Here is an 11,262-nt window from a genome sequence, read left to right as displayed (position 1 = left end):
CTTTTATTACCATGTTTATAAAATTTATAGTTTCATAAATTTTAATTCCACTCTCAATGCCTGTAATGAGCTTTTTCATAACATGCTACTGTTTTGTATAACCGCGTATTCTATTGTTTGCAACAATTATAATGAATTATAAAAAATTTTCCTGTGTAAAATAATTATATTTATCACAATGTACAACAAAGTAGTTGAAGTAACGACTATATTAAATTTTTTATCTCTAATTGTAAGAAATATCGCCATAAAAACGTATCTTAAGACATAATAAAGAGAAATATTAATATCTGCGGAGTCATCGACACGGCGAGGTGCGAATAATAAATTTATGGCGTCGTTATCATAACATACGACACGTATAATATCTCGAGACTTGCACAATTATAAAATGCCAGCCCGCAAATGGCATTTCCCCCTGATAAATGCCCCGGCACGAAAGGCGACTCCCAACAGATTTTTGCCATCCGAATCGATAAATTAAGACTGCTACACGGCGAAATCGATTCGATTAACGATGAACGAGCGATGCAAAAGTGCACGGGACACGCAACCGGTAAACAAATAAACGCTGTTTCCACGCTAGTTATCCAAATGAGCCTGAAACTGGTTTGCGAACAGCCATCCCCGTGCATCGCCAGATCTCGTTTGTTTCGCTGAAGGTTTATAATTAAAATCGACACATAATAGCGAACATAAACCTCGCGTTTGGGAGTGAGAACGGTCTATTTAATTTTTTTAATTTGTAAATACGCGCTGGCAGCTCACGAGTTTCCTGTTTTAATAAACTTTTTCCTGCGTTAGCGTAATGGGTATAGGAAATGGGGCATATATTAAGTATAAGACGCACGTCAGTCCGCATATCACGTTCTAATATTACACAGCCGGTCATTAGCTGGTAACATGTGAATTAATAATGAAGATTGACTAGTTCAATTGTAGAAAAGTGTTCTTGGCGTCCGTACTAATGACACTTCTATTGTTACAGGGTGCCATGTCTCCATGCGACTCCAAGCCGGTCGTAATCATCTAGCAGCCAACATGCCAACGCGACTGAACCAACACTGAGCCGTAGTTTCCCAGGAAGGCAGCGAAGAGACAATATCTTTAACCATAGACACTTGTACGGTGCATGACAAGCGACACAACATGAAAACCACGAGTCTCATTCTCGTGGTGTCGATACTGAGTGGCGCGCTAGTGACAGAGACGCTCGCCGCGAGTTCCTCCGTGATATCTTCCACGGAAGGGGAAGGAAAATGCGAGGAGATCACCATCCCCATGTGCCTCGGCATAGGCTACAACATGACGCGGATGCCCAACGAGCTCAACCACGAATCGCAAGACGAAGCCGGGCTAGAAGTCCACCAGTTCTGGCCCTTGGTCGAAATCAAATGTTCGTCCGACTTAAAATTCTTCCTCTGCTCCATGTACGCTCCCATCTGCCTCCCGGACTTTCAAAAACCGCTCCCGCCATGCCAAGGGTTGTGCAGAAGAGCTAGGGAAGGGTGCGAACCCATCATGACCCAGTACGGCTTCAAGTGGCCCGAGAGGATGGAATGCGAGAAATTCCCCGTGCAAGGAGGCGAAGTCCTCTGTATGGACCAGCCGGCCCAGTCCAACGCCTCGTCTACTGCTAAACCGCCGCCGTCCCGCATCAAACCCCTCAAACCGTGCAAAGGGTCAAAAAACTGCACAAGCCCCCACGGAGACGGAAGAAAAACCAACACAAGAGAATGCAAGTGCCAGTGCCAGCATCCTCTGGTGTCGCTAGTCTCCATGGGGCGCGAAACCTTACCGATGTTCAACAGAAGCGTCGCCGGCGTCGCAAACTGTGCATACCCGTGCAAGGAGACCTACTTCAACCAGGAGGAGAAAGAATTCGCGGCGATCTGGATCACGCTATGGTCCGGGCTATGCGCCGCTTCTACGCTAATGACACTTACCACGTTCTTCATCGAAACCGAAAGGTTCAAATACCCTGAGAGGCCCATCGTGTTCTTATCGGCTTGCTACTTCTTGGTCTCCATCGGATACCTGATCAGAGTCGGATTAGGACACGAAGAAGTTGCCTGCGAAGCCAAGATTATCCGCTACTCGTCCACTGGGCCCAGCCCGTGCACTTTGGTGTTCCTTCTCGTGTACTTCTTCGGGATGGCGTCTTCAATATGGTGGGTGGTGCTGTCACTTACCTGGTTCCTAGCTGCTGGACTCAAATGGGGCAATGAAGCCATAGCTAGTTACGCGCAGTACTTTCACATCGCCGCTTGGTTGATACCGACTTTCCAAACGTTAGCTGTGCTACTGTCAGGGGCAGTAGATGGTGATCCAGTGTCTGGAATATGTTCCGTGGGTAACATGAACATGGAGAACCTACGGACGTTCGTACTGGGCCCCCTTGTTGTCTATTTAATACTCGGTACTAGTTTCCTCTTGGCCGGATTCGTTTCTCTCTTCAGGATCAGGAACGTTATAAAAAAACAAGGGGGTGCCGGCGCTGGTTCCAAAGCCGATAAACTGGAGAAACTGATGATCAGAATAGGCATCTTCAGCGTGCTGTACACCGTACCCGCTACCATAGTGATCGGTTGCCACTTATACGAGAACACCTTCCACGACGAATGGCTTAAATCCCTAGCCTGCACTTGCCCCAACTCCAACATAATGCCCATGAAGGTCCGACCCCTCTACTCCGTTCTAATGCTCAAATACTTCATGGCCCTAGCAGTCGGGATCACCTCGGGAGTGTGGATTTGGTCGGGCAAGACCCTGGACTCCTGGAGACGGTTGTGGAGGCGGCTCTTCGGCAGACCCGACTTGACAGGCGCTAACGCCGTGCTAATAAAGAACCGCACCGGAAAACCACCCCCACCGCAATATTTAGTCGCAGGACCCGGCAGCGCTTCCTTGCTGGGCCCCACCGGAAGCGTCGCGTCCGCCAGCCAGCACCACCTCCACCACCACGTGCTGAAACAGCCCCCGCTTAGCCACGTATGACAAGCGGGCGAAGGGGGCGCTCCCATGGTGGTCGCTCATCCTCCTCAAGGCTCCGGACCTTCGCTGAGCAATTACGGGCCCATTTGAGTGACCGCCTGGGCCCCCCGCGATATGGTCACAGCTCTCTAGTCTACTGCAACAGTGCCATCGGCCTGCCGGACGCTCGTTCTCTTTTGTACAGACGAAATTATTTTTTAAAGTTTTGTTGTGTATTTATTTATTTACGGAAAAGTGTATAAATGTGAAAATTTTAAATATTGTGATTACGAACTGATTTTTTTACATACTCATGTAGAAATCCTTTACCAGAGTTTCACCTCGGTTTCCTAGGTTCGTGAATATCGTAAATAAACTGGAAATACTAGAAACAAAATCTGATACTTGATTCCGAATCGGTGCTTTCGTTGAACGTTAACTAAATCATTCCTTTGTTTTTATTCTAAACATGAGCTGAATGGACGAAATTTTAATAAATATTTTTTACTTTGTTGTTTATGGTGTTTCATAAAATGGACAAAGATATGTTTAAAAGAGGCTCATACTCACAAAATATGTTCAATGAGTTTTTACACTTTAGAAATCGGTTATCATGTGGTTACAAACCTGGGAAATTTCAGTAAAATTCTGTGTACTGTTACGACTCAATTTGTATAAAGCCCCTTCATTGGTCGATATTTGACACCAGAAGAAAGACGTTATTTATTAGGTGTCTAATTGGACAAAATCAGTTGTAGATCTTTTTCGGGTGCCACTTTACCCCAATGTAAAATAAACACATGTGCTCGAAAAAAAAAAGTAGATTCACTTAGAACCCCTGAAGCAGACAGTGTTGTTTAATGTTCTATTTCAAATGCAATATAGGGTCTAAGGTAAACAATGAGCCGAGTAAACTCTCACATTGATTTATTGCCTAAAAATAAAAAACATCCAACCCAGTTGGTTATCTTCGCCCGACTCCTCGTCGACTCAGTACTATCAATCAGACCTGTCTTAACACTGCCTCAAGAAACACAAATAAAATCCATACTTCCCAATTCGTAAAAAGCGCCTAAAAATAGACCTGTCCTCAACCTGCACTTCCGTAAAAAACTTGAGAGATCCAGTTTGAATTCATGTGGCTGCTGAGGCATTACGATCCATGACACTTTATTTACAATATACAGGGATGGACGAGGTAACAATCACCTCTTTGAAAGAAAAATCTCACTAGGTTACAAACATAGCCTAACTAAAGACTTTTCTAGCTAAACAAGGTGGCAAAATGCATTTATTAACCAAAATGGTACTTGAGAACTAACGTAGATATGATTAATAAAAGTTATCTGACATGCGAGATATGATACGATAAGAGTTGAATAACTGAAATGTAATTATATTGAGAGAAATGGTTCCAAGGAGCATCTACAATTGGTACTGGTGACCAAATATCGTGTTTTAAAATTACAACAAAGATCATCCCTTTGAACAATCTCTCTCGGATCGAAAGCGTTGCAAAAATTTATGTAAATCCGTCTTTCCAGATAGCTACACTTCAGCTGAACTTGTAAGTTGTCTGCTGAAGTGTAGCGACGGAACTGACGCTTATAATAATTCAAAAGTGATGAGAACATATACGTAACTAGTTTTAATTATTGGGAGTGTGTCGATCATATGTGTGTGAAAGGGGATTTGAACTTCAAGGGAATGTTGTGAGAGTGACCTAGCCATATTCAATGCCATATTCGTGCCACAAAGATATTTGGGGACCATTTCGAAAAGAAAAAAAAAACGGGAATTCTACTGAAGCTTCAAATCGTCTGTCTGAATGCTAGTGATTTGTAAAAATATCTTAATATATTCTTGTAGTTCGGGTTAGTCTATAGGTTTTTATATTAAATTATTGAAGTGAACCCCGTAACCTTTTGTACTTATTACTGTCTATTTAACCAATGTGTAAATATGTCTGTGCAGTCACGTATATCGAACAGAAGTCTACTGTTATATATGTACTAATTAAATATTGAATAAGATTATTAATGAAGGGACGCCCTTCGTCAAACAAAAAGTGATGATTTGTATCCAATTTATAGCTTTACGAAATTAAATTATATATATAGAGTGTAGAACATATCAGATTTTATAAAAAGTTTTTATCCGCACATACATCTCTCTCTGGGTATAGATTGTCACGGTTGAGTTGGTTTAATAAGGTTCATTTGTATTTTAACTGATTTCGTTTTATGGAATAAAACCAATAACGACTGAGCACAAATTTATTTTGTATATTTTTTTTATGGAACTTGTACAGCATATTGTAACTGCGTGTATAGTAGTCATAGTTATTGTAACTTGTATGTATGCTTCAAAATGTATACGATTTTAATTATATTTTATTGTTTAAATTTAATCTCGTTCGTTTCACTGTCTCTCCTTCAACTCCCCACTACACTACAGGCCAGGAAATATAGAGTTGGGCGCGACTTTTTATTTCGGCAAGCTGAATTTATCGCTGTAGATGCTAAATATTATGTACAATGACATAGTTTCCACAGTCATAAAAATGGAGGGGAAGATTGTTTACAGGCTGGTTAATTGTATAATTTTTACGTAAATTCACGTTTTTCGCTTATAACTTTTTCCGTTCATTTCTTAGAGAAAACAGTAAAGTACTTTTTTTCGTTTTCAAAAGACCTACAAAACTAGCCCTCGAGCGTCAAAAAATATTGATTAGATCAAAAGTTATAATCCGAAGTTTATGACTTTTGAATTAAACATTTATAAACTACAGTTACAGACTATGACGGCCTATTGTTAGGTTAGCAGCGGCAACATAATATTTAGCATCTATAGTGATAAATTCATCTTGCCGAAATAAAAAGACGCGAAATGGTCATTTACCAGCTCTTTTTCCTGGCCTAACTATACACATTGTAACAAATACTTATAAATACATCAAAAAGGAAAAAAAAGTCAATCTATTTTTTTGAATTACAGAAAATCGACTGAAGTAATTTAATTAAAATTTAATATACAGGATGCCCGTAAATTTCACCGACAATGTCCCGAGAAATGGGATCATACAAAACCAAAATTATTTTCACCATGACAACAGTAAATAAACAAATCGGACTGCTGTATTTGGCGTTATTCACTTTTTTCAAATAGTCAAAACCAATAAGCAAATGAAAACCTAAGGATAACTACAAACAAAATTAAAAAGGATTATTAGTTTATAGTCGATTTCAAGATAACAGTTTAAAAGGAATTTGAAAGTTTGGGACTTTTCCAAAAAGTAATCTAGAAATAAAAAATTGGTCATGCAACCAAAACAAGCTGATAAGGACTGCTCTCATTATGTGACTGGAGATTTGTATTAAAATCACAGATAAAAAGCAACTATTGCAAAGGTAAGTAAGTATCTTTACAATTTGGAACTGACAATGAGCCAAAATGGTCATAAAAATAACCTTGAATACAAAAACGAATTAAAAATGTCTATAAAAGTTGTTTTATAGTCAGATGCATACATTTGCAATCGATTAAAGCAATACCCAAAAAAATGATAGAATAAAGACAATTTCCTGTATTTACTTTGTGAATTGTTTTAAATTTGTCGTGGTTAATAAGTGCATAAAAACAGTAACAGTAGCAATAAAACACCTAACATTAACCGTACCACTTAAAATTTATCTCCTCAAGTAATTTTAAGTATTTTTTCTGCTACTGATTCTAAACTGGCGGTATAAGACTAAAGAATATGGTCAGTGGTCTTCAAACTGCCGACAATATTAGGTATAAATCAAGTGTAAAGTACATTTAGTGCTAAAAATGACACATGTGATAAATTCCTGATTTATTCGTTACACTCTCTCCAGTTTCACCGGTGATGTTTCGAGTGAGTTTTCTACCGTGACATTGAACAAAAATCTGATAAAAGTCACACAAACAACGATAAGGAATGAAAAATAGAACCGATCAATCAATCAAACTAATCAAAGCCATCAAATATCGAGGTGAAACTAAATAGAATAAGATTAAATTTTTAATGAAAGCATAATAATTCAATATTTAACGAAGGCAGACATCTATATTGGGGAAACAAAGAAATCAATGATCAAATAAGTACTGTGAAATACTCGCTAGTGTTTGGATATTATCTACATAAACATTAAAAATAACGACACGTCAGTGATAAGGGTCCGTATCTCGTAAACGATTATTTTTGGAAATATAACACACACAACATGATACTAAACTGAAATATGTAGAGATAGATACGTACAAATGTACCAAGCTACAAAACTTAAGGTGTTTACATTGCCAGACGTAGGTACAATTTTTTTAGATCAACCAAAAATGATATGAAAAACATAAATTCGTTAAATATTTTCGAGAATAATCATATCTCGCGTAAAAATAGTCATTCCAAATATTACAAATTTATTGCAAACTGTTCATTGTCCACAGAAGCAAAGGGGTTTGTAGTCTGCAATGGTCAAAGTACTAAAATCTCTGTCGCCAACGACTATGAATAGAATTACGAATGCACAAGCATGTCTGGCCACAAAAATCATAAATATCGCCGTTTGGTCACGTAAAATATAGTGTGAATTGTGAGCCATTACCTGCGTGCACTCGCATGCGTGTAATTTAAAATAGGAAATTCCCTGGTACAGTCGTTGCATATAAACGGACTTTTTAAAATAGGAATAAGTTAGGATTACAATATGAAAATAAAATACACCGAGCTAAAGTGTAAATGAACTAACAATTCGGCTTAAAGTGAAAGCATTTTAGGTCGAAATATTGTTATTACTTTTAAAATGCAAAGAAAATAATTTAAAATTTACTTTAGACGGAACGAAAATATCACTTTAGCTTAAATGAAATATCAGTTTAGCTTCTACCCTATAATTGTTATTTAATCTCTTTAAATTGTGAACATTATACAATATGAAAGAAAATGTAATTAATTTTGCACAAAGTTAAAGACCACTTTAGCTTAAACCAGAGTAATATCACTTTAGTCGTCACTCCATAATTTGTAATTTGTTTAGTTTTTGAGATAAAATTTCACTTTTTCTTAAAGTTAAGTAATCAGCTTAGCTTAAAATATAGTTTTCACTTTAGCTTCTATTGCAAAATGTTTATTTTCTAGTCTCTTGCTCTGAGCACTACAATATTACACGCTGCAAATTCCACTTTAGCTGCTACTTCATAATTTGTCCTTAATTTTAGTTCATTTGGATAAAGTTTCACTTTAGCTTAAAATATATTTATGACTAAGATTTTAACTTCCAATATACATACTTCTTGCCAAAATATCACTTTAATTTAATACAAAATAATGCCACTTTAGTTCAAAGTAAACTATCATTATAGACTAGATTGTAGTTATCATTTTAGTTTCTATTAAAAAATTTTTCTTTTATTTAATGTATTTGATCGTGAATACCACAACACGAAAAGTCTTACGCAATTAAAGTGTAATTTCACCTCAAAAAGAACATTTTAGCTTAAAGTGAACAATTAGCTAAAGGTGGAGCTGCACTTTCCGATTCTGACAAATTCGTAGTTATCACGTTCCCCTCGTAATTTCACATTCATTGGGGGGTTAATAAGGAAGTTCCATCTATACCATCCAAAAAATGTCTACGGCATTGGTCTAGGGGTCAAGACTTTTCCGACCCAACTACTACGTGAGATTACCTACCCAACAATTTAATAATTATAAACGTCAGTCGCAATTTGAGATTCCCAGAGAAGATTAACTGACTCGCGCAGGAACGGCATTTACAAAAAACTAAATAGGAAGGCGTGTTGCAATTATATACCCGGGAAACTGAGTACGTATTCATATCCAGTAAACAAAAATCGCCGCAGTGCCTAGAAAACTGTTGAACTGGCAAGGGAGCGCGAGGTAATGGGTTTTGAAATTTGATTTCTCCAATTTCTGTAATTAATTATTTTGCAAATTGTGCTGTCGCGATCGTGAGGTCTTTTATTAATATTAGTGGGCGTGGACACCGTATATCTTAAGGATTACATACACGACAGGTGAAATCTGACTTTGTTTTATATCCTCTGGTGACTAGATCAGTATAAAAAATTTTGATTTGTTTATTTTTTAATACGCGCTCTACATTTTAAAATATTTAGATCGAATTGCAACGATATAAGGTTTGTATCTTTAAAAGTAAGGTAGATACGGCCAAAGGAGTGTGATCATAAAAACGATAATTTTACTTAAATATCGAAATTTGTGAAGAAAATAACGTTTCTCAAGTTTTTATATACAGTTTCTAATCAAAAAGCTACGCAAACCGATCGTGTATGGAGTCCTTTAAGTCCCGCAGCCAGCTATGAGTTGATGGGAATTATGAGACATAATTGCTAATTATAATTACCAGTATAGTAATGAATATTTTCCTTCACTTAGAAGTAAACAGCAACTAATGACACTATGTACCTCACGGGTCTCGGGACAGATTATGGTGCCTTTCATATAATAGGTAAAAACTTGCAGATGTTTAAGTTAAAGCTATAATTATTAGTCATAAGTACGTCGTTCAAATATGGGCACTTTTCTACAGTCATATATACAAACTAGGTCTATGTGTTCCCGCAAAATTATTTAGATAAGATTGATTTATTCACGATCATGTCAAAAGTGAATGTTTTTTACATAAAAAAATCTTTTATAAGAGTAGTTTTAAAGCTTTCATATCCCCTTCTCCAAAAGATTCGCAGGGATTGAGGAAGCGCAATGCGAGTCTAACTGGCGCGCTATTAACTATCGCAAACAGCATTGGCCCTAAGCTGGATCCCTGTGGGACTCCAGATGTGGCATGTAATGCGACATTTCTAAAGTCACAGTAGCTTCCGTTCCAAGGCTAAATCATACCTATCGCATTACCCGTGACAGGAGAATATTGACCAACTAATGGCCGACTTATCGTAAATACAGGAAGCATTGACAAAGCAACCAGGCTCGTATCGCTCGGCGGAGCGAAAGCATGCAAATTCCATTTACCCGCCGTCGTTCCTTCTCCGCTTGCGCCTACCGGGACCGTAACGCATTCGATTGTTTTTATTTTCGTAATGACGTATGTGTTCTCCGATTTTATTGCCCTATCAATATATATTCATGCCGAACGAATGGCTTTTCACTATTGATAAAGGAAATTGCCTTCTTGGAATGGAGCGCCGTTAAGGTTTCGCCGTGCATTATGCATTTTAACGACTGGATTCTTTTATGACGGTGTCCTTTTTCTTATTTAAATTAGATGTTGCGCCGGCTGCCAGACAAACAATTTTCTGGAAACTGAAAAGATTTGTCGGCGCGCGACGCGATGGCGATATAAATTGGAACTTTGTTGTCGCTTTGTGTCTTTGCAAAGAATTAAGATCAATACGGAAACTTAAAGCGGTTAACCTGATCGATTTTGTTCGTATATTTACGTCAAATGCACAATACACAATGTACCGAAGGCGGATCTCTGCGGACCCATCGAGGGCCGTGATCGAACGTCAACCTTCCAGTTCAATAACCAGCCTTATATATAGTAGGATCATATTCGATGCAAAGTAATAAATCATTGCCTGTCAAGGGAACCAATGAAGTACGCTTTTAAGGGTTTTACAAATTGAATAATTTCTTTATACATTATGAAGGGACGAGGGGATCAGTTCAGGTCTGGCACCCTTGTTGCTACAAAAATTCCTTTATTCTCATAAACTATTTATTTTAAATGTAATTTATTATAAATCCAATTTATTTCCTAAATTTCACATATGTACTACATTTTACCTCTGTACACGCCACTGTTGTTTACTTGTTTTTTGGAAACGCTCGCCTGGTTAGTATTTGACATATAACCGACCAGTTCGTACACTCGGTGCACCTGGGCGACTACAGCTACTACCAGAACCCAGTGGTATGCAACGGTATTTCAGATTTTACATTGAATTTCATTTTAAATTTGAAATGATTTATCTTACGCCTCCTAAAAATGATGACACGATTTTCCTTTGATAAAAGACCGACAACTTTTTGCTCTACTTTGCATCGAATACGATCCTACTATAGGTCTATTCATATTTTTATTTCCGATACAAAATTAGAAAATTATATAAATATTTCACAGTCTCTCTTGGTAATTCTTATGTAATGACTTATTTTCAAATGCTTATTAAATAAAGCTTATTATTAATGAATAAGGTGTTCAAACAAACCACCTGCTTGAGCTTCACAATACCCTAATCTCGTAAAATTCTTGACTAACA

The 11,262-nt window shown here is 37.8% G+C and overlaps 1 protein-coding gene across 1 annotated transcript; it reads left to right on the top strand.

The window, feature by feature from the left end:
* Positions 1-992: 992 nt before the first annotated feature.
* LOC108909394 (frizzled-2) lies at positions 993-5,383 on the top strand. Its single transcript, XM_018713721.1, has one exon. It carries the CDS (start codon positions 1,150-1,152, stop codon positions 2,995-2,997), a length of 1,848 nt encoding a protein of 615 aa, XP_018569237.1. The 5' UTR covers positions 993-1,149; the 3' UTR covers positions 2,998-5,383.
* Positions 5,384-11,262: the final 5,879 nt, after the last annotated feature.

Source organism: Anoplophora glabripennis, unplaced genomic scaffold, assembly GCF_000390285.2.
Source record: "Anoplophora glabripennis isolate ALB-LARVAE unplaced genomic scaffold, Agla_2.0 scaffold143, whole genome shotgun sequence".
Lineage (NCBI taxonomy): Eukaryota > Metazoa > Arthropoda > Insecta > Coleoptera > Cerambycidae > Anoplophora > Anoplophora glabripennis.
Note: the sequence above shows the minus strand (reverse complement) of the source record. Positions and strands in the feature narration are given on the sequence as shown.